General features: G+C 44.9%; 2 protein-coding genes across 2 annotated transcripts; one reads left to right on the forward strand and one right to left on the reverse strand.

Moving 5' to 3' along the window:
- Nucleotides 1–37: 37 nt before the first annotated feature.
- Nucleotides 38–23,877, reverse strand: LOC119228746 (general transcription factor IIF subunit 2-like). The gene is made up of 8 exons (XM_037488664.2): nucleotides 23,681–23,877; nucleotides 23,357–23,430; nucleotides 23,227–23,245; nucleotides 22,804–22,948; nucleotides 3,191–3,272; nucleotides 1,705–1,804; nucleotides 1,254–1,397; nucleotides 38–560 (listed from the first exon to the last, which is right to left on the reverse strand). Exons 1-8 carry the CDS (start codon nucleotides 23,744–23,746, stop codon nucleotides 426–428), a joined length of 765 nt encoding a protein of 254 aa, XP_037344561.1. The 5' UTR covers nucleotides 23,747–23,877; the 3' UTR covers nucleotides 38–425.
- On the forward strand, nucleotides 9,070–10,429 carry kctd4 (potassium channel tetramerization domain containing 4). The gene has a single exon (XM_037488663.2). It carries the CDS (start codon nucleotides 9,525–9,527, stop codon nucleotides 10,299–10,301), a length of 777 nt encoding a protein of 258 aa, XP_037344560.1. The 5' UTR covers nucleotides 9,070–9,524; the 3' UTR covers nucleotides 10,302–10,429.
- Nucleotides 23,878–23,926: the final 49 nt, after the last annotated feature.

Here is a 23,926-nt window from a genome sequence, read left to right on the forward strand (position 1 = left end):
TGCTGTATTTTCTATATAAATGTAACAAAGTGTTATTGACATGTGCATTTGAAAGATATACAAATGGAAAATGTTTTACTAACTGCTATAAAAATCAAGACTGCTGGCTCAAATAGTTTCATGCGGATTGAGCCTCACATGCGTAAAGTTAAATGAGCTGCTGACCTTGTCACTCACATCCTACTCGACCAGAAGTCTGCTTCTCAGTACTTTCAAATATCCCAGAATGCATTTCACCTCCAGAAGAACAAACTAAAGACACAGAATGCAATTGGGACTGCAGGGGGGAAAGTAAATTTATCAAGCCAACAAAATTCTTGAAATTGAGTTTTATTTTATGATGAAGATGAAGTGCTGTCTCAGCTGATGCATCAGACCTTTTCCCCCTAATGACAAAGTAAATTATTCCCGCAACGCCTGTGGTTTCACGCCGTCTGCATCTCCTCCTCTTCCTCAGCAGACCGGTAGTGCCGGTACTCCGGCTTCAGCTCCCAGGTGCTCTTGTGAGTCCCCTTACTGTTGTACACGCCGATTTCCCTTATGATCTCTTTCAGGTAGGTCTGTAGGAACAAAACATGGGGATAAATGTTCAGTGTGTATGGAACTTTTCTCTATACATCTATAACTGGACTTGCCACTATTGCTCCAATTTTGCCTTTTAAAAGAGTTACGGTGCAAAAATAGACTATGAAGACCAGTAAAGTGGCTGGTATGAGACTCTAGATAGTCTCTCTGGGAAATGGACTAATATGCAAATATAATAATATGCAAATTAAGTACTCCCCCCGACCACTGGGGGTCTCTGCTGAGCTGCTACAAACATGCCGGCTGCACCTGATTTTTCACAATGGCCATCTTGGTTACTTAATTTGAGTGGTAGCCAAGTGCTTCAGGCGGGGACGATGGAGTGGAGAGCAGAGCGGCGATTGACTCCTACTCAGCTGATGCTTACGCAATCACATGCAATCAGAGAAGGACCTGCAGGTCTCATCAGCACCTACACATCGGCGTTCTCAGCGAGCGGGAACCCTTCCACGGCACTATCGATTCATCCCAAGTGTGTGCGTGTTTGCGTGCGCTGGCCCAAATTTCAGCCACGAGGGATAGTGTGAACAGGCATGAACGTCACGTCGTGGGCGATTTGCTCAAATTGAACAAAGCAAGGTGGATAGTGGGCAGGTGTATTGCGGTTCTTTCCCTTTTTTTCAGCTACGCTGTTTGTGTGTGTGTGTGTGTGTGTGTTTAATGCTTACAACAGGTTGTTTGGTGATGTCCACCAAGTCCTTAATGTTGTAATACTGGTGCTTCTCAAAGGCAGAGAAGAGCATGTCCAACACGACCTGCCGCTCCGCTCGCACCATCTTCCCGTCAGTCTTCTTCTTCTTGTCGTGCTCCAGCTGAGAAACGCACCACAAGTTAATACAACTAACATTAAAAAAAAAGGAATGACAGGACTCCCATTCAGGTTTGAACACCGTGTCGCTCCTTGATCAGGTACAGTGGATCAGATTGCTTGTCCTGACATATTGAAGATGAAAAAAGTGTCTCGGCAAAAACTTTAAAAGATATTTAGTCCACTATCAACGCTTGATGGTACTAAATGAGTTTGATCATTTATTTTGTGTATTAATAAAACAAACATGACTGTAATTGGTGATTGCGACACACACACACACACAATAACACGCTGTTATCAGCTCTCACATTGAAATCGTGGTCGGCCCTGGGCTTGAAGATGGTCGTGACGGCTCTTTCCAGCTGCTGTGACAAACGCTGAGGTTTTGTGGACTCTTTGAGCTGCAGCCTGACACACACACACACACACACACACACACACACACACACACACACACACACACACACACACACACACACACACACACACACACACACACACACACACACACAGTTTGCTTTGTGTGGTCCAACTGGAGCTCTGCTGACAGACGTGCCTTTGGGAAAGGGGACAAGGTCGGCAGCACGAGGAAGAACTAATCAAACAAACAAAGTCTTTGTTCCCCATGACTCAACATTTCACTTCAAACAGAACAGATTAAATATTAAACACAAAGCAGTGCGGATGCCTGACGTACAAACAGTAACCACAGGATGAGTTTCATAGCTCATTCTGAGGGTTTTGTTGCTCAAAGCAAAAACCTCAGTAATAATGTCAAATATTATTTGGCCTCTAAGTATTCAAATACATTTTTTGTGCCTTTTTCCCCTCGATATGCACATCTATGACGCTAGTGCTGTACACGACCACTTCATCCATCCTATGAGGCTGTGCTGAAGTTCCTTCTAAAACTGCTCTTTAACGGCGTCCACACACACGCACACACGCGCCGCCATAACAACACGATGTCCTGCAGATCCTTCAGCCTGCCATGACGGAGGGACATTTGACAGCTGCCACCCAAACGGGAGATTTAGTAAAAAACTGGAGTGAAAAGTAAAAAAACGTTCCTCGTCGAGTCACAAATTAAATACAATCTACACATCCAAGTTCAGTGCGTCCTCGGCGCCGCGGTAACGTCCCGGGACGTCGTGGACGGAACGGGTCTCAGGGACAGACAGACAAACGAAAGCTGTGTTGTGTTTGCTCTGGCTCGTATGGTGGCAGTGCATCTGCCACAGTAATGTGGTTGCCATGGCAATACCATGCACCAACTCGCCGGAATAACGGACTCTGATGAAGAGGTGACAGAAACCATAAAAACATTTTTTTTTTAAAGGCAGAGTGGTTTTGAGTGTTTGGTTTACACAAATGGACACGTCAAACCTCTCCACTCCCCGTGGGACTGAGTTCAGCAGGTTGTGTGTCGTCCATCTTTTTTTTAAATTAACAATCCATCGATTAACAGCATTTTAAAAACGACACAAACTATGAATGTGACTCAGCTGAAGACACAGGGGCGAAATCAGACCTCTTTCCTTACATATGAAGCTTTAAGGTTTTTGAAGAACACCTGTGATGTAATTGATGGTGCAGTCATGTCGCGCGCTTTCTTTTGAAAGGCGGTGAGCTGAAACTCGTTCATCAACATCCACATCCAAGACGCTCGGTGCTAAAGCAAAGTCAAAGTTGGTGGACAACGGCTCCCTTAACATCCCATAAATCTGCATTTATACATCGGTACCGTTTCATTTGCTTTGCGATCATAAAGTGATTTCAAAAGACTTCACTCACTTCTTCAGCCTCATGTAGTCGTCGTTGACGACCGGTCTGCATTCAGCTCTGTGCACCACCATCCCCTCCAGGCGGATTTCATCTACGGAGACAGCGCACACGCACACTATGAGCAGAACACCCCATAGAAAACATTGTAAGGACACGTGGCAGAATTACACTGTTTGGGCATCCATGGCACTAAAATAAAAACAGGACATTTCATGTTTGCAAACTGGAGACAGAGTGGACGCACACGTACACGTCACGTGCCAACGCTACTCAAAGAAGGTTCTTCTCCAGGACCAGCAGGTATACTGGGATCAACGCGCCCACAAGGACCCGCAGTGTTCTTCATCAGGGGACACCGGACACACGCGTCACACAGATCTCACCTCAGCGGACATGTCAAGTTTTTCGATCACACTTATTCTGAATAAAGAATGATATGAATTTGACCGCTTGGATTCGGAGGACAATTTTGCCATTGTTTATTGAAAGCAATCCCTGATACGTTCGGTTCTTCCTCTCATCACAGAGGGTCCGTTTGCCAGCTCTAATTACGGATGCAATATTCTGGTAACAATCACACATGCACCACGCTCATCTTGAGAACTAATTCATGTATATAAAGCCTTGTGGTGCTTTCAGTCAGTGGAAAGGAATCGGAAGAACCTCGACTCGGGTACCGTTCAACGTTGAGTTACAGGAGGATTTCCATTTCATTTCCCAACCCTGCTCCAAAAAAAAAGGCCTCTTCTGCAATCAGGACGACGCGTCCAGTTGGTGAGCGTCGGCGTTCTATTGGCAGCGGCTCGGCACCATTGTGCATTGTTGTGGCACTTGGCTTCGCTTCCATCTGGAAAGGTCCGAGAAGCGATGCATTTCGCACCCACCGGCTGACGGAAACCAGCTGAGAGGAACGGCGTGAGGACAAAGACGACGCAGCGCGAGTCAGACCCGGGAGCCGCAGGATTCAACCAATAGGTGAGAAGGCATCGATAACAAACATATTTTTTAAAAAGGGCCAGGTGAGCTGGTGAGAGGGGGGGGGGGGGCGTCTAAATGAGGTCTAAACAGTTCAGGATCCTCAGATGTCACATCCTCACAGGGAAAACCCCTCTGGAACACATGCCAAAGACATTTGGTCCTCTTCACACTTCCCTCAGTCACGACGTGGGGGGCGAAAATGCAACGAAAAGACACGTCTTTTCCTCCCGAGCGTCATCTCGAGCGTCATCGAGCGTCAGGCTGCCTTTTATTCCCCAGCCGGTGTTTCCACAGATAACGGGATTCCGACGGGGTTTCATATCCCCACCGCGTGTGCCGCCCTCGTCCGAGTCGGTGTGCACGTCACCGCGGCAACACCGATCGCACGAGAACCATTTCTAAAAAGTAGCTGTAGAAGTTCATCAGTTATGTCTCCGTTTGCTGAAGAGGTGCTTGTGATGTCACCAAGTCATCACCCGTCAATCATCGGGAAGCCTCGTCCGCTCACACAGTAAAACACAGCGACGTCAAAGTTACACAAAAGCAGAACCACTAGAAGCTTCACTAAAGAGATTTTAATATGAGGCCATATGAACCAAATGCCAGGTCACCACAGTGAGGCTTACATTGTCATATTGTATGTATGGCATTTTCCTCCCAAAGGCTCAATTCAATTAATAAACTAAACACTTGAATGTCTGGATTTGAACGCACGGTGCAAACATGCTATCATTTGCTAAAAACAGCCGTGTGGTGTAGTTTTTAGACATCATTAGAAAACAACAACACTTTTAACAGACTTAATTAGGGTGCTTTATTCACAGCAGTGTGGTGTCGACAGCAAAACAACCACAGTGCCCATGTTGATGGTAATGGAGGAAAATGTCAGGAATAGTGTTACTACTTATGCATTCATTTCATCATTTGAGGGCAACAGCAGAGTAATAAAATATAATTAGTATCTGGCTACCGATGTCATTCTTGTCAGAAGGATGGATTCACTATGTTCTGTTTTTGTGTGTGTGTGTGTGTGTGTGTGTGTGTGTGTCTGCAACCAAAGTAGAGAATATTCCCAGCCTGTATTCAGTGTTAACCACAGCTGAACAAATGCAGGTGCCACGGTCACCATAGTAACCGTCACACGCCACCTGACAACATGTGCCACGTAACGTTCCTCCAAGTGTCCGCGTTTAATCTCAAGGTGACAAATCCTCACTAATGTTCATCTTTGCTTTTCCCCCACAAAATGGATGCAATTATGTGCAATTACTGAGCGCCGGAGCACTTGCCAGCAACACGTCTTAAAAACACGCCCACACACCAGAAACATGTGTCCACACCAACACCCCAGCTGTGCGGTAGTCATGGTCAATCCCTGCGAGGCCAAGAAGCGACGTGGAGCCGTACCACCCCCCCCCCCCCCGCCAAGTACAAAGAGACGTCTTTGTTATAGATTGTTGTAGAGATGGAAAGCGAAAGAAGGCCGAGGTTGGATGTGGAGCGGCCCGCTGCGACGTGTAGCGCTGGAGGCTCCAGTGAGTGGGAGGAGCGCTTTGAGATAAACCGTCTTCACGGGAACCCCCCCCCCCCGAGTGCCACATCACCGCTACGCTCCGAAACCGGTGAGTGCTGCGAAATCCCACCTGTCACTCAGAGATGCGTAACATATCATTAGTGCACCTGGTGAGGGGAGGCGTTAAAACCTACAAGTGGGAGGAAACACTTCACTGTTCACCCTCCTGCAGACACTGGAGACGTCCTTAAGCACAACGGCAGGGGACGGATAGACCAGCTCTGCCCATATGTGAAAGTATCCGCCTACCAAAACCTCAATCTTATAAAAACAATACGTTGTGCCAAAACTATTTCTTGGCGGAGTGTAGAAGCCTTCTGGGGTTCTGTTGTCACCGAGAGGTTGCCAGGCAACCAGCAAACCAACCAAATAAGTGAATTAGCATAATTCCCAAAACTCAAAGTGGTTTCACATTTCTATATATTGGTTGATCATTTGTGCCGTCCACAACAGAGCTGAACTATGACCTGATCGCATCCAGAAGAGACCCCTTCAAAAGTAAGTTCAAAGCAAGTGATCAACGATTAGGACGATCACCTGTCAATCCAGACCTCTTCTCTCTGTGAAACCACAACCTCAATGTCAGCACGGTCACCTCCACCAGCACCGTGAGTACACGAGCCGATAGAAGCGAGCCATGATCACAGAGGGAGATCTGATTCACCTTATCAAAAGGAAAAAACATTACTCCTGAACAGAAAAAAAAACTTAAGTTAAATTGTTATAAATGGGAAATCAGCTGAATTAAGTGTATTTAAGACGGCATTGCATTTGGCTAATTCCTAAAGAGGAGAGAAGTGAAAAACACTGAACAGTGAAGACAGTAGGAGGAGAGCGACAGATGAGAGGGTGAGGAGGTCACTCGTCCACCCCCTCACGCTCATCTCTTACCTCCATCTGCTCCAAGGCCCTTTCCTCAAAGCTCTGACCTTCCTAATGTTAAACACAACAAACAGCCGGCCGCCCACCAGGCCTCCATCCGACAGATCAACTGGCCGGGCCTACATATTACTCTCAACAATCAAGCGCAAACATGCCGGTCAAAGACCTTCATCAGCGCGCTGCTGCTCTTCAGAGAACAACGCTCACTGGGTTTCATCTTTAAACGCTCCATTCAGTCAAACAAAAACAAGTCTTCTCTCACAAACACAAGATCTGACAAATTGCATAAGCTGCTCTGGTTACTCTGCCTCCGGCTTTTCTTCTGACTCCTCTTACATTCTCCTTCTGACACACACACACACACACACACACACGTCTAAGCTACACACAACGACAACAAAGAAGCAATACAAGAGGGGGGTGAGGTCACTGATTGGATCTCCAAATATAATTTCCCATTAGAGCTCATCACTACAAACCCGGAGGCTGCATCATTAAGGAAATTTAATGATTCCATTCATTCACTTTGAAGCCATTTTGGGATGTCTGTTACTTGATTTTTAGCCGACTAGCAGCATCCGTATGCAACAAGTCGCCTTCAAAAGAGCTTCTTGGCTGCATTACTTCAGCCGTGGATTCGACTGCTGAAAATCCATTTCCTACCCTTAAAATAGGTAAACAGGGAATTCCTACGGTGGCAACTTTAAGAAATAGTTTCCTGCATGATGTGGCTGTGTGTTACATCATTGCATTGTCACAATGTGTGCACGACTTCTCTATACATAAACATTTTCTACGTTTGACCCGGGAGTAATGTGATTCAGGATGATTTAGGTAGCCATTGTGTTGGCAGTTCATTGCTTGCTGCATTATGAACATAAAGAAAAATCAAAAAAAGATTTCTTTTCATTCCTATTTTTGTTTTGGTGAGCTAGCATTTCTGCACTGAGCGCATTGCGTTGTTCGACATGCTGGCATCAGCATGCTAATATACTCTAAATCACACGGCTCACAATTATAATATTTACTGTGTTCACTATTTTCCTCTCAGCATGCTTACGGCCACCAGTGCAGCTCATGTGTTTCTCAGGTTTTTGACTATGAAGGAAATTATTATACAAGGGCATTGGCACTAGAGGAAATGTTGGAGATAGCGGAACGGACAAATCCTCCGAATGGAGCGTCTCAATGTTACTGCAGCCACAGGCTGCTTTAACCTAGAGATAATAAAGCTCCAAAGGCCTGCTGAGCCTAGTTACAGTTGCTATGCTGTGATTGGACAACCGGTGTTCGAGGCAGAGGTTTTACCTTGTACTATTGTAGTTTAAGTGCTTAAGATTCATATTGAAATGTAACATTAAAGCCCATTTGACCATTTCTACACTAAGAAAAACAAAGTGATCACTTTGAAGGCCATATTTTAAGTGGTTGCCATGCCAGCCTCACAGCAGTCAGTGACTCGTTGTTGCACCTGAAGCTCGTGGAGCAGCCGTATGAATAATTCAAGCCCTCTCAAAAAAGGAAGGAGATTCCTAGCTAACACAATTTGAGGAACACAAGTTGAACATCCTGAGCTGTCAGAAAGACGCAGCGGGTGTGACAAACAGCTTCTCATCCTCTTTGAAGGTAACGATCGTCCTCAATGAGCCTGTTTCAATGAACCGGAGGCAGAAAGCAGGTCAAACCTCCCACAATCCCCCCTGTTGTCTCTCTGCCTCGTTTGCAATTCTAATCGGGCGTTGTTGATACCACTAATTGCTCAGGATTAGAAGAAGGCAGCAGAGACATGGCGAGCGGATCTTCTCTCAGGTAAAAACAGACACAGGGGGCAGTATTTCAGCAGTTATTGAACCCTTGAATGTTTTACTTCCATCTCCTGCACTTTGAGGCAGAACGAGTTTACAAACTGTTGCTCGCGGTTTTATTTTCATGAAAATTTCACTTTATTCTCAATTAGTTTGTTGTGTAAATGAGCCGCAAGTTTTCCATGATTATGTCGTCTCTCCCAATACAAAACAAAAACGTGGATAGGTTTTTCATACTAATACAAATTTTTTAATTAAACAAAATCACATCCTTACACATATATGAATGAACAAGCAACATTCACTGAGACAGTACACTGCTTGCTACCTCGCAAGAAAGAAAACAGGATGAACATAAACAATTTGCTGTTGCGTTAATTTACATAAGTAAGGCTGGCCGCCCACTTCTCCCGGTAAAAAGCAGAAATGAACCACAAAAAGGTGCACAAGCTAAGCCCCGAATCTAACCGCAAGCCTTTTTACACATGAACCTGGGATGGTTGCACAGTGGCAACTTGATGGATTAGGCTGCAAAAGGAGTTCTATTCAGACCAAGCAACTAAGACAATTTCACGCTACACAAAAAGGATGGAAGCAACGCCCCCTCCCCCCCTCCATCTGATGAAGAAAGTCTGCGCATTTGTATGTGCTACATCTCTGCATCTTTTGATGATATTAGCAAAGCAAGAAAGACAGAGCTCCCGGAGTCCGTACTCTTCTGTTTGCTCTGATATTCCCCCCTATCTCCTCCCTGAAAGTGACGCCGTCTGCCTACCCACTCCTCGAGTAAGAGAGAGAGAGAGAGAGAGAGATAGGGGGAGGAGGGACACCGAGCAGCACAGAGAGCCAGTCTGTTTTCAGCTCCCAGTTCCTCTGCAGCTCCTCTGTCAGACAGCACTCAGCCTTCCAGCATCACACACTCTCAAACACGTTCACTGTCACTATCCGACAGCTGACAACACCTCGTTTCCCCGGCAGCAGCTCAGGCTCGCACAGTCAGATCCAAAAGAGAAAAAAGGGGTCGTGGGGGGGCGGGGGGCAAGAAAAGACTCAGTCGGTGGTGCGGACACCCCGGCTCTGAGGCGGCTGGGTTGGAGGCTGGAGAATGGAATGGAACCTCAGAAGGATGGAAAGTGAACTGAGGCACATCAACCCGGACCTGCTGCAGCCCAGCAAGAGCTTCAAGAAGCCCTCCTCGGGCACCATCACCATCAACGTGGGGGGGTTCCTGTACACCGCCCACCGGACCACCCTCGTCAAGCAACAGGGTTCCTTCCTGGAGGAGCTGGCCAACGGCAAGAAGCCGGTCCAGCACACCGATTCCATGGGCAACCCGTTCATAGACAGAGACGGCCCAGCGTTCCGCCACGTGCTCAACTACCTCCGGACCGGAGAGCTGCAGCTGCCCGACGACTTCCGGGAGGCGGGGCTCCTGCGGCGGGAGGCCGACTTCTACCGCCTGAGCGAACTGGCGGAGGCCGTGCTCGACTGGGAGGGCCAGCGGGCGGCCCAGCGGGAGGCCGCCTTCCTGGAGATGACGGACAGCCACGAGAGGTCGCAGGGCCTCAAGGTGTACTGCAGTGACTCCACCTTCCTCGACAAGGTCAAAGGGCGGCTGGTGCAGATCTCCAAGAGCCGCCTGGACGGATTCCCGGAGGAATTCGTGGTGTCGTCCAACGTGATCCAGTTCCGCCACTTCATCAAGTCGGAGCCGGGCTCGCGGCTCGTGCTGAAGGAGGACAGCACGTTCGTGTGCACACTTGACTGCCTCAAACTAGAGACGGTGATGCTGGCGCTGAAGGCGGGCTTCAAGCTGGTCACCAGCCTCGACAGCAGCAAAGGGTCCGTGGTGGCGGCCGAGGCCCTGCACTTTGTCAAGTAGGATGAGGGAGAGGAGAGGGGGGGGGGGGGGGGGGAGTGGTGCCTTGTAACATAACCGCACCACTAATGTAAGGTAGTGGCTTGAAAATGTTGTAACATGTGCTGAGCTGTGATGTGATTGTGGGGAGATGGGGGGGGGGGGGGGGGGGGGGTCTCGCAGGACAGTGTTTATTTTCCTGCACAATGTTGGCTTTCAAAACGCAGCCTTTTAGTGAGTTTATGGGTAACGGAAGGTGATACTTCTAACCTTTACATCGCTTTATGAGCCCGTATTGCTATAACTCAGAATGATCCAGATCAACTTGGCATTTATCACATCCAAATAGTGTTTTATAGGATCTTACATGAAAAGTACAGCTCTGTAATATTAGAGGACAAAAGCCAGCAGCGCATCTTTCCATAGGAAGACGCAGAAATCAAAAGCGGAAAATGAACATCGGCAGCTTCGCCAGTGGAGTCGTCTCTGCACATGAACAGCTGTGAAAGCTTTGAAAACCAGCCGTGAGGTGCACTGTTGTGCCATTCCCCTTTCACAATGGTATGTGTGTGTGTGTGAGGCTGGCTGTACACTGTGTGCGCTGCTGTGTTTAGTTGGTTCAATAGCTTGTGTTCAGTTTATTAGCCTCTTTGGAACAGTGCATTGAGGTTGTTGTTTTCTTTTTTGGGCGGGGGGGTGGGGGGGGGCGGACATGCATCACATCCAAAATTACTCTGAAGCAACACAAACACTGTATCTCAGCTCACGCAATGTATTGCGTTTAAGTGCAAAGAGCCGTGATTATTGTAAGGGCTTTGAATCTACCCTAATGCATGTGCACTGAGTAAACTGTGTTAGCTACTGCCGTGAGCCTCTGTAAACTCAATTCAATGTGAGTATTTTACAAATAAAAGGTGACACTGAAACTTGTTAAGTGCCTGTGCTTAAGTCTGTGATCCACTTGCTGCTGGAGTGATTGTTCGATGGAATAACACAGTGTTCAAAACTTACTGAGCATCAGACCACCAATCCAACTGAGGTTAGAAATATAATAGAAATAAGCTTTAGCTCAAGATACAACGATGAGCATCAATCCCTGACTAACAAGATAATACACTATGCTGCCGTTGAACAGTGAGGCAGGCCAAAGCTTTATTACTGTTAAGTTTCAAGAACCTTCTGAAATGAGTGGGATGGACACCCTGGACTGGCTCACACTTGCATATCATTTCTCTTTGCATATAATTACTCCTTTAACACGTCTCTGCATGTGAGAAGCACTGCTTTACATGTCCAGAACCGTCTACACGGATCACAGGGACAGAGATGTGTGTGCAGGGTATTGATTGTTCACACACACACACACACACACACACACACACACACACACACACACACACACACACACACACACACACACACACACATCAGTTGTCAGAGCAGAGGAGATGGTCATGTTCCTGAGAGAAGACATCTGTTTGTGTCCCACGTGACGCAACTCAGTTTGGAAGTGGGTTCAATACCCTTTAAAAAGACAATCTATCAACTTTAGCATTTATGATTCATTGTCATATCTGGTGTAATATAGGAAGCTGCCAGAGCAGGATCTTTCTGTTGGCTTTCATACAGCCTGAAAATTTAAATGTAGAATTGAACTACAATGCGATCCTGCCTTTTCACACACGAAGAAACAACCCATCTAGTTAGTGACGAAAATTAAAACGTCTCTCTGTTATGACTGATGCTCAAACGACTATTACCATTACTGCCCTGGAGTCACAATTTACCTCAGAGTGCATCTGCCCATAAACTGTATAACAACACATTGACGCCCGCTGTAATGACAGTCGGCCACCACAGCGCACAATCTGCAGAAGCCTCTGGGAGCCCCTTCAAACCTTCAAGGCACCAGGAAAGAATCCTACCCTTCTCCCTCAAGGAGCAATTCTTTTTATCTCTCTGAATCACACTGATGTGTGTCAGCATCAAGCTTGATCCAAAAATCAACATTTCTCCTATGAGAAAACTTGCTGGAACAAGGGGGTCTGCTCCCCCTTTAAGGTGATACAATAATGCAGCTGAGCTCATGACAAACTCAATGAACGAGGTCATACGAACAAAATGGGGACAAAGTATTTTTCCACCCATTAAATGGGAAATGATCAACCAGATGTCTTTGCATTGTTGCTTGTGTTCCTATGAGAATCGGTCAGATTAATTTGAGCTGTGGCTTTTGTTTACACTTCATCTGAAGCGTGTCACGGTCTGGGGAATGCACTGTCGTCTCAAACTCAAGGAGCATGTAGCAGAGACCAAGATATCCTTAATATTAGTCTCCATCTACTATGACTCACGTTCCCAGAAAAGTCCATCCTAAATCTCCCATAATGCAACTCTACAGCATCCTTGAATAGAATGGAAAACAACCCCTTTGAAACCCACAACTTTCAAGCATTCATTTGATGAGTGCTCTTTAAATTAATCCATGCAACACACACTTTAAAGTAATAATTCAATATAAACAGTGAATTTGAGCAACATTTAAAATACTTTAGAGCAGCGAAAAACGGTTTCTTTCCAAACAACGTGAAGCTGGGATCTGTCATCATCTATTCATGGAAACTTGTGGGAGTGGAAACTTTTAAATTGAATCGCCCCAAACATTATAAAGCATTCATCTCCTTTAGAGAGTATGGCCTCGTACTTCCAGTTTAAACTGGTCCTGTGCCGAGCTCAGTGAGTTATGAACGAGCACAGCGACAATCAGTAAAATGAACGCCCCCCTCCCTCTCTGCACCTCTCTGCGCTCGCCCCTCCACGCTGACTGAAAACCATCTGCTGCGGCGGGCGATGTCGTCAAACCAGCCGCCGCCACGACCACCGCCACCCCCGCCATGACTCACACACCCACAACGACCCCTGACATCAGGCGGAGCGCCTCCCCCCGCAAACAACAAACATGGACCTAAACGCGGAGACGTCCACGCGAGAACGGCGGCCCATTAAACCCGCGCTGTTCACAGGCCGCATGTGACCCCGATGCTCCAGTCAACAACATCTAACCTTTATTTGTTTGGTTTTTTTTTTTTTTTTTTTAATTGCAGATCAGCCTCATAAATTTTTCACTACGTCGACTGCCTCATTTATGAGTGGCTGGGTCAAAGGGATCCGCGCCTCATCAAAAGGCAACCTGGGATGATGAGGGAGGCGCGAGGTAGGGAGGAGATGGGAGAGGTGGCAACAACAGAGACAAAAGCTCAAACCGTCTTTTCACCTGTTGCCGGGCAAACTCCCACCCCCACGACTAACCTACAATCAGATCATTTTCTTTTACCTCCATAAAGAAACGCGTTGAGGACTGGTGAAAATAAGACAGCCGATGAAGAGGAGGAGGAGGAAGAAGGGGTCAGTCCGCTTTCACTTCCACTCGCAGCTCGGACTCAAGAGGCAGCAACGACCGTTATTCAGTCACACAGTGAGGAGGTAGGCACAAAAAACACCCAAAACAGTGTTAACTGTACTTCTTCCTTCCTTCCTATTAATTAAAAACCATTCTGTCATAAATTTAGCCATAAACACTTCCTTCTGCCAGTGGAATTTTTGGATTTGGAAAAAAAAAGGTCCCTCACCGATTCAACTGCCAATGATGTGGAGGTTAATTTTTCTCAATTGATTCATTGTCTGGTGCACAAAATGTGCAATTTCTTTCCATTCCTTGTTTTTTAGCAGTCCAAAATAAAAACAACATTTGGTTACATAAGACAAAGGAATCTAGCAAATCCTCACATTTCAGAAGCCAAAATGAGGTGTATTATTTTGCATTGCTGCTTTAAATGTATTACTTTAAAAGATTGAGTGGCACATGAATTCAAAGTGAACAACATTTCTGCTTTCATAAGATCCAGTCTGGAGTTCCTTTTCTCTCAAAACCAAACCTTTGATTGATTGAACGGCACCTTTTTCAAATGAACCGCACTAACCTCCGATAAAACCACATTAAACCAGGTAGAGATCTGAATAGACGACAAGGGCAGCTTAATTAGTGACATTCTTTTCCAAAATAAGTCTCAACTCTTTTCATATTTGAATTAAAAAGACATGCAGATGGCCGACACAGGACACCTGTGGCCAGGTAGCATTTTGCCTATGTGAATGTAGGGAAACTAGGTCGGCTTGATGCAATGCCTTAATGGACCACAGGGGTACAGTGAATGATGGGGGGGGGGGGGGGGGGGGGTAGTTTTTAAATATAGCAAACATCTGGCCCACAGCCCTCCAACAGGTTTTTCGTATGGTGCAGATAAAAATATGTAGCTGCAATAAAGTGGTTAGCTCTGTGTCCTTCCACACATACGTTTCTTAAAAAGGAAAGTGATGCCGTTATGACAAATGGAAATTTGTGAGAAGCATTTGGCATTTCTCCTTCTCAAACAGTGTCTCCCACCCGTCTGTCAAACCTGAATCACGACTAACTGGAGGCTGCTGCAAGGTCTCACACCTTAAATCACACAGCCGCACAGTTTCACTTTCCTCCCAGGCACCATCACCGCGGCGTCGCAGGCTGTGTGACCCGTGTCCGCCATCGTGTCGCATGTGGACAACGCTGAAGGGCTTTTACTGCCTTCGCCAAAAAAAGGAAATGCGGCGTCCTCGGGCTCTGGTCAAACAATATCGTAATTCTTCTTCTGACACACGTCAGTGTGTCACTTCCTTCAAACCCACTAATGCAAGTCTGGCTGGCACTTAGGGCGAATTGGACTCCTCATTTTGAATGCCGCAGTGATGGGAGGAAAACAACAGGCTGTTCAGCTCCATCTGACACAACAAGGTGGATTGCTGAAATGTGAGCCGTAGTTCCAGTTTTACAGAGGAGAAATACGTAATATCACAGCATTGAACTACCAAAACCCCACGCGACATGTGAACCTCGGAAGAGAATTCAGTTTTACCGATAAGCATCATTAGTGAATATTACGTTTTATAAAATGAAATCTTGAAATCAATGCTTTTCAACGATCCCTGATCATGTTACACTGTGAACAGCAAGGGTGTGCAGTGGCAGCTCACAGCTAATACACATGGATTCACTTACATGAAGATAAGGGATATTACATCCATATTAAAGTTTTCATTAACTAGAATATACCTAATAGGCCTCTATCCAAAAAAATATTGTAATTGCAGTTTGGATTATCATAAGCCCTTTAGAGCTCATACTGTTAGTCAGGCGGTAACCTCCGGTTCTGCCGAGTGAAGCAATGCCGAGGAGAAATCTCTCTGCTGAGGAGCAGAGACGAAAACAAGTCACAAGAGAAAAATGACCCTACTTCAAACTTGATTAATTACCTCACTAAACAAGTCTTCTTCAATACTGCTGCATGCTCACTGGTTAAAGAGGGCTCTAAAAGCAGACATCCGCTCTCTTTTAAATGAGCCGGTCCGGGATCGGATTCAGCGGGATCCGCTCCTCCCCTTCACTGCCCTTTTGCCTTGTTTTTAGACCACATTTCAACGTAAAGTGCTCTGCAGACGCAGCGGAGTCACCTGACAACGTACTCTTCCATAACCTTTTGGGCGTTTCAACGACCCGCTGACAGGGGCTCATGCTCGATCCACTTCAGTCCTCTGTCATTACTCTGGGTGTCACGTGTCTCCTGTGTTGGGAACACAGCAGGGGAAGGACAAACCTTGGATCAAGAGGCATAACCGAAAAAAACAGAACGGAGATGACGTTTCTTCTGGAAAAACCAATCACTGGCTAACTCTCTTCATTTTCACCTTGGAAAGAAACAAGCATGCATCTCTGAGAATAGCAGAGCCTTGAGTCACAGCTATTCGGAGTCCTGCTTCTTTGTGGCAACTGGGAAAGGAAAATGTGAGATCTGCATTTTTTTTTTTTTTAAGGAGCCCGCAGAAACAAAACATTTCAATACAAAAAAGTAGACCATTGGTTTCTGGTAACACACAGTAGATCCATTATTTACGTGTCAGCTGCACAGCAAATGAACCATCTGCCTGAAACATTTACTATAAAAAATAGCCCCCCCCCCCCCCATTTGGACAAAGACAGCAGCATAAGACACAGAGGCGTCCCTGTGACGTCAGCCACAGGAATCGGCTCAACCACACAACCGTTGCAGCATGAGGTGCAGTAAAAGCCAGAGGAGCTGACGAGTGCCCGCTGCTCTAGTTGTGGGGCCGTGAGTGAAGTCCCGCAGTCCTGAAAGCATGCGTACCTTTCAAGAGGAATGCGGTCAAGAGACACTACTCTATAAACCCTCAGCGATTCACGAGCCACACTTTTGGAACGAAACTACAAAAGCTAAGCCAGACACATTTCTTCAATGAAAAACACATTTGAATAACCCACCGACCCAGCCATTGATTCTGAAAGTAGTTTTCTCCCGTTCCTTGATCACAGTCTGGTATCCTAAAAGAAACAAGCCAGTCTTTGGTGTCAAGCTATTTCTGAAGGACTCAAGGATCGCATTGTTGCATTGAAAAGCTTCACAGAGGCCCGTTATAGGAACGCCATACTGTAACACAGCAGTAGATTACATCTGCCTCTCTGTTCTCTGCTGCACGCTTCCGTGGCAACTAAGCCTGTTGCTTAGCAACCTCTTAATCAATACCTGGTCCTTGCCGGAACAAAGCAGAACAACGAGGAGAGGAACATCCAACTAGCAGCCTTACAGTACAAAAGCCATGTCAGACACCCTCCGTGTGTTTATCAGTCACTGCCAGTCACCATTAGCATCTCCCTTTTGTTGGCTCACTGGATACGCAAATGACAGGAGGTGCCGGATTACATGTTGGTTGCCATGGCCGTCGTACGACAGGCCGTAAATTAACCTGTGAACAGACATGCGTTTACACCGGACAAAATATGAAGTCACCGTTTAACATCCCTGAACACAATAGAAATATTAATAACAAACGGGACGTGCGCTTTGTATAAAATGTGGCCGTTTTTAGTATTGTCACGCAAGCGGGCTAATAAATAGAGCCTCTTTTTAAATTACAGGAATAATGATGCAAGACTCACAATGCTGCTGCTTTTTATGTTTGTTTTGTCTTTTTTTTAAAGGCACGTTTAGTTATTCCAATTGAAAATATAAATTCTATCCCATTTTGGCCAATATAATTGTGACATGAAATGTTTTACACCGTCCAATGCCTTTTTGACATTTCACAGATCAAAGGGTAATTGTTTGAAAGATGATTGCTGAAAATATAGTTTATTAAATTTCTCACGTCGTTTTTTAAAGACCTTCTCTGTCGGAGGTGTCAAGAATCAGTAGACCTCGAGTAGGTGTGCGCAAAAGCACCTTTCCATCCTCGCTGTACTCTAAACTTCACAGTAAAGTGTGACTGGAAAGCTGCTGTGTGTGTGTGTGTGTGTGTGTATTTGTGTGTGTGTGGGAGACTGAAAAAGCGAGTGGGAGACCAGTGTCATACAATACACCTTTCTGTGGGCGAGTGGGGGTGGAGTCGAGTGTCGGTCAGGTAAATAGAGACTACACACCACCACATCTCAGAGGACATTATCCTTTTTCTTCTCGTTTACAGCGCACTTACATAGTCAAACCAGCCTTTTAGAGCACTCACACATGTAAGAAGAAGAAAATAATGTTTTATTTAACTCCCCCCTGAATGCAATGGATCTACATTCTTAAAAATAATTATTATTCTTATAATCCTCTCTGGCATCTGTATAAAAACCCATAGCTTTAATAGCTCTACTAGACCTTTCTGAAAGGGAAAAATCCATTATCACATGTAGGAGGTATTAATGCAAGTGTGGGTGAATCTAAAGTGCACGAGGGCGGTGATAGAATAAACCTCGTGGCTGCACCCTCGTAAAAAGAAAGCGTTATTTCAATTTCCATTAAAGTCCTCCGGCACAGCTCATGGACAAAGACAAGAGATGTAGCCAATGAAAAAGCAGAAATTCCGTTTTTCTTTCATCAAGACAATTTTAAGCTCAGTTAATGAAGGTATTCATGTTCTGCTTTGGTTGAAACTCAACTGGCTGTGGTGTTTAACTGAATGTACAGTATCTGCCCCATATACACCAATGAGGGGGGAAAAATAGACCTAAATAATAACAAATTATTGAGACATGAGAATTATGGCGAGTAAAAGAGGGCATGAGACGCCAGACTGCAGTAAAACCAGTATACACAATGATTTGGATCACAAGCGGCTAAAGTTAAACATAGTTTTGACTGGCCTGGGAATGTACAAAAACAAGGACAGCCATCAGAAGGTTTTGCCATAAAGATGGCCACTTCAAAATATGTGCACAATAGAAATAGAGTCATGGAAAACTAAAAATAATGTCTGAATTTGAGTGTGATTGCAAACAAACTAAACAGTTTGTACTCTTAATAATGTATTAATGGCTCTTTACTCAAGCTACATAATCTTTCCAAGATAGTTGAATAAGATTTAATAGGAACTTTTAAGAAAATATTGCCTAATATTGTTGGACTCTGCCTGCTGGCGGTAACATTCCCGACATTTACCAAAAACAAAAAGGCTCCAGTATTTATACAGTCTTGTATCACCAAAGTGTGTTGCTATATTTTTCTTGCCATGTCCTCAGCTGCTAACTGAAATAATCTAATCCATGAGCTCCAAGGTTTGACTGCATCTCGTTTCACCGTCTGCTCCGCTGCTTAATGAGGAAATTACCTCCATGTTTTCCTGTTTGTCTTGGCTGTTATTCATGACTTCAAACGATGCGATGCGTCATGTTAAATTCCCTTTTCTCCGTCTACAAACGTGACCCTCGAAAGCTGAACCAGGACCATCGAGGTGGTTAAACCACCGCCGCGCCTCAGCCACCTGAACAGCCAAATATCTTCAAACGGCATCAACTGCAGACATGGAAATTGATTTGAACACACGATTGAACTGGGTAAAGCCGTTTGAATCCATAGCCACCCGTGGGGATCATGGTTCGGCACCTGCCTAGCCCCCTCCCCCCAACCAAGGCAGACAAATCATTACGCTTTAATGAACACTGGGCAAAAGAAAACAGCCCATTCTCCACAGCAAAGAAAACATCTCCTAATGCATTTGCCAATTCAACCACTATTCGTTTACCAAAATCATCTGCTACCTGTGAGGCTGCTGAAAGGTTAGAATTCCTGGTCCCTTTCTTATTTTCAACCGTCGCTAGCAAACGATTGCATGCTCCATTTGGGTCACACTTTGTCACGGTTAGAGCTTTGGCAACTTACCATCAAGACAATATTTAAGTATCCAACATTAAAATAATTCATCATAATCCTTATAATACACCCTATGTTTGTATGCAAAGAAAAATACAAATAAGAATCAGTCATTTGATTGTTAAATTAAGTTATTAAATTATGGGGTTTATTTGTTTAATTCTAGAGGGCAATTAAAAGTCATATTTTTTTTATTTATTATTATTCAAGTGATCATGTAATTTACTTTATTCTCATTTACTCTTATTGGTCTGAAAAAAGAAAGTATCACATTAAAAGTAAACCCCTAATCCACTATATTTAAGTCACACACTCAAAGACGCAAAACCATACAGTTGTAGATATTTTTAAGCGCCGAGTCTGATGCAAATCCATTGCAAATCCCTCTGGCTCATGACACATAATGCTGGCAACAAACATGCTCCATTTAGTAATCTCATGAATTTTACAGTGCAATAAAATGTCAAATCCAGCAACCAGCTTGCTTTAAAAGCAAGATGACTCAAGAAACTAGAAAAAGGAGGGAGGAATGAATCTGTAAAGTGCCACTATCTAGAGTAAAGTACCTGAGTGTAGTTTCCTATTAAAAAAAATGTATGATACTTTTTAACTCAAGCAGGTAAATGAAGCCTTGTCTAATTCTAAAACTGCTGCTGCCTTCTCTGTTTCTGATCTCGCCTCTGTTTCTGATTTGTCATCGCCTCTATGTCCTGACCTTTCCCTCTCCTCCTTCCACACCATCTGCTCCCAAATTATGGATTCTGTTGCACCCTACAAAGTAAAGACGACCAATGGTCCTTTGATCCCCTGGCTCAATGATACAACGTGGACCCTCAGGTGCCAGTGTAGGCAGGCTGAGCGAAAATGGAAGAAGGATAGGCTGCAGGTGTCACTGGAGATGTTCAGAGACGGTCTTGCCACCTATCAGAGAGCAATGAAGGAAGCTAAAGGACAGTACCTCTCCAATCTCATCAATACCAATAGCCACCGCCCTGGAATCTTGTTCAACACTATTAATTCTGTCATAAAACCAATGTCTGTTGCTTTGAATGATGAATCTGAAAGTACATGCAATGCATTCAAAGAATATTTTTTGGACAAAGTTTTGTCTGTTAGGCAAAGCATCACACAAGCCTCTGCTGCTGCTGTGTCCTTCCCAAGCGCCGCAATGTGTGCTGGAGACCTTTGATGTAGTTACTCTTGCGGACCTCAAAATGGCTGTCCATGAGCTGAAGCCTACCACCTGCCCTCTGGACGCTGTTCCTGCTAGGATTCTGAAAGAGGCTATAGACATCATAGGTCCCTTCCTTGTCTCCTTCATGAGTAGCTGTCTTAGTTTGGGAACTGTTCCAACTGCTTTAAAACATGCTATTGTTAGACCGCTGCTCAAGAAACCCAACCTTGATTCTCTCACAGTGTCCAAAATGTCTAAATTGATGGAGAAGCTTGTTTTCTCACAGCTTCAGTCTCACTTCAAACTGCATGAAATCGGTGATGAATATCAGTCTGGTTTCAGGTCAAGACACAGCACCGAATCAGCATTACTGAGGGTCCATAACGACATTCTAGGAGCCCTAGATGGTAAAGGCTCTGTTGTTTTGGTGTTATTGGACCTGACCGCTGCATTTGACACCGTGGATCATGCCATCCTCATCTCCCGTCTTCAACATGTTGTCGGTCTCCAGGGAGCGGTATTAAATTGGTTCTCCTCATATCTCACAAACAGAACTTTTTCTGTAATGCTCAATGATTTATACTCCTCGACTGCCTCTCTGTTATCCGGTGTGCCTCAAGGATCCATTCTTGGTCCTATTCTGTTCTCACTCTATATGCTGCCACTTGGTCAACTCATCTCAAATCACAACGTTCAGTTTCACTTCTACGCAGACGACCTTCAGATCTACCTTCCTGTGATTATGAACAATCGTTCTGCGCTGGACCCTCTCCAAAACTGCCTCCAGGACATCAAACAGTGGCTTTCCCAGAATTTCCTTCATTTGAATTAAGGAAAGACTGAGTACATTCTGTTCAGCCCAGATTCAACAAACAGTGCCCCCAGTTTTGGTCCTCTGACACCTCAGTTCGCACCCATTGTGCACTCTACACTGGACTTAGTCAATCACTCCTTAATCGACTTCAACTAGTAAAAAAACGCTGCAGCATGTCTTCTCACCAACACTTCTAAACGCTCACACATCACTCCGGTTCTCCGCTTGCTCCACTGGCTCCCGGTACGGTTTAGGGTGGAGTATAAGGTCCTGCTTTTTCTGTTCAAGGTTATCCATGGTTTGGCCCCCACCTACCTCACCGAATAAGTAACTGTTTACCGTCCAACCAGAACTCTACGCTCCTCCGAACACACCACTTTGGATACTCCCAAGTTTAACTATAAAAAGTATGGAGGCCGGTCATTTGCTAACCAGGGACCTAAGCTGTGGAACGCACTTCCAGCTCACCTGCAAAGCATCACGGTGTTAAGTGCTTTTAAATCACAGTTGAAAACACATCTATTCAGACAAGCTTTTAATACGTAGCCTCCAACTGGACTGGTAATTTTATTTTTATCTATATCTGAGGTTTTAATTACTGTTTTGTTGTTTTAACTGGAAAGCGCCTAGTGCACCTTTTGGCTGTTGTAAGGCACTCTACAAATAAAATTTGATTGATTGATTTCAGCACACAATAGTTGCCACCAAACATTGTGTATCTCATTTATAACCTGTTATTTTGAGTGCACAATGATGCGGAACGCTCGGGTCGATGTGAACAGCAACTGTCCATTATCGCTGAAAAATGCACCCCCCCGTGACTCACTCTCAACCAATAAGAACGCTGGATTTCATATATTCGTTTTACAATACTACTTACTGACCTGCAGTCTTAATCGCATCCTTCTAGGATATTGACGTTTCCACATTGGCCTGTGGGGCGCCACCAAAATCACAATTTGTTCAGTTTAAACTGAATATTATTTTACTTTTTTTCCCATATCATTTCTCAACCAAATATATTGGTAATATTTTGTACCACTTTTTTACATTTTATGATGATTTTTTAAAAACTTTTTTTCAATAACATGTTTTGACCAAATATATATTGAATTTTTCTTTTAAACATTTTTCGATGAAATATTTGACTTTCTTTTGCATTCATTTTTTAAACTAATATCTCTTTTTGTATAACATTTTACCACACAAGATGTTTCTTTAAAAAAATAAAATAACATGCGCTTCGGGTGCCATCATCCAGCACAGGAGGAACCCATTGACACCGAGCTGCGGACTGACCTCCATCGCCCTGGCTGAAGACAGCCAAGGTCTGTCCACCCGCTGTGTGCATAGTGAAGGGATGCTCTCGTGGGACCTGCGTGGATGCATCGTTCTCCCCCACACCGCCGCGGGCCGTCAGCTCCGCGTCCAGGCTGAAGGATACCTGGGAAAAAAACACGGCTGAGTCAAGGCTCTGCAGACGAGTTCGTATTAACAACCAGCTCTTTGATTCATCCAATGGGGTGAAACATGATGTGAGGAGACTTTATTGATCGCAGTGAGGAGGTTTGTTCAATGAATAAGCGAATAGTGATGGGATACAACGAGAATGAAAAAAACACCAAAAAATGTCAGAATGATTTAGTGGAAGGAAAACCTACAATACATGCAGGGTGAATGGGTTAAAACTGTGTGTGTGTGTGTGTATGTGTGTCATCTCACCTCTGTTTTGCCTAGCTTCCTGCAGGTGGATGGGAAGAACAACAACAAAAAGTGTAAGTCACTGATGCTCATGAGGCCAGAATGTAAGCTATTGACAACACGTGTGGAAGTGAACATCTTCACAACATACTTTCCGATGGTAATCTTCCCAACTTCTCCCTTTTCAGGGGCCTTGTCCCATTGCTCGGATAAATACTTGGGAACCTGACGAGAGCGAGAGAAAGATTATCATCAAGTGTAATCATTAAATATTCACACAAACACGCACACACACACTACTGACATGTTATCCAGCAATAGCTTCGACAATGAACATTTCCATTAAATTATTATTTTTTCGACAAAACGTTGTTTAGATGCTACCATGTTAATTAGCCAAAGAGGCTAACGCGTATGCTAATTACGTGGCTAATTACGTGGCTAATGAGTTTCTGTGGGGTGCAGGTGGACGAACCTTAACCAGCCACACGCCTTTACTCTGTTTGACCCCAGTTAGGTTCACTTGCGCTTTGTCAGACATTGTTTAATTCAATGTTGGGAGAGAGAGAGGAGAGTTCCTGAAGACTGACTGTCCGAATAAGGTGAGCTCGAACGGGCACTGTGGGATTTTAATCAACCTTTTTAACAACTTCCGTATTTGTTACCGGAAGTACTCAATCGTTGTGGTAATCTCCTTCCTGTCCGATTAGAGCAACAGTTA

The sequence above is a fragment of the Pungitius pungitius genome, chromosome 10 (genome assembly GCF_949316345.1).
Source record: "Pungitius pungitius chromosome 10, fPunPun2.1, whole genome shotgun sequence".
NCBI classification, from domain to species: domain Eukaryota; kingdom Metazoa; phylum Chordata; class Actinopteri; order Perciformes; family Gasterosteidae; genus Pungitius; species Pungitius pungitius.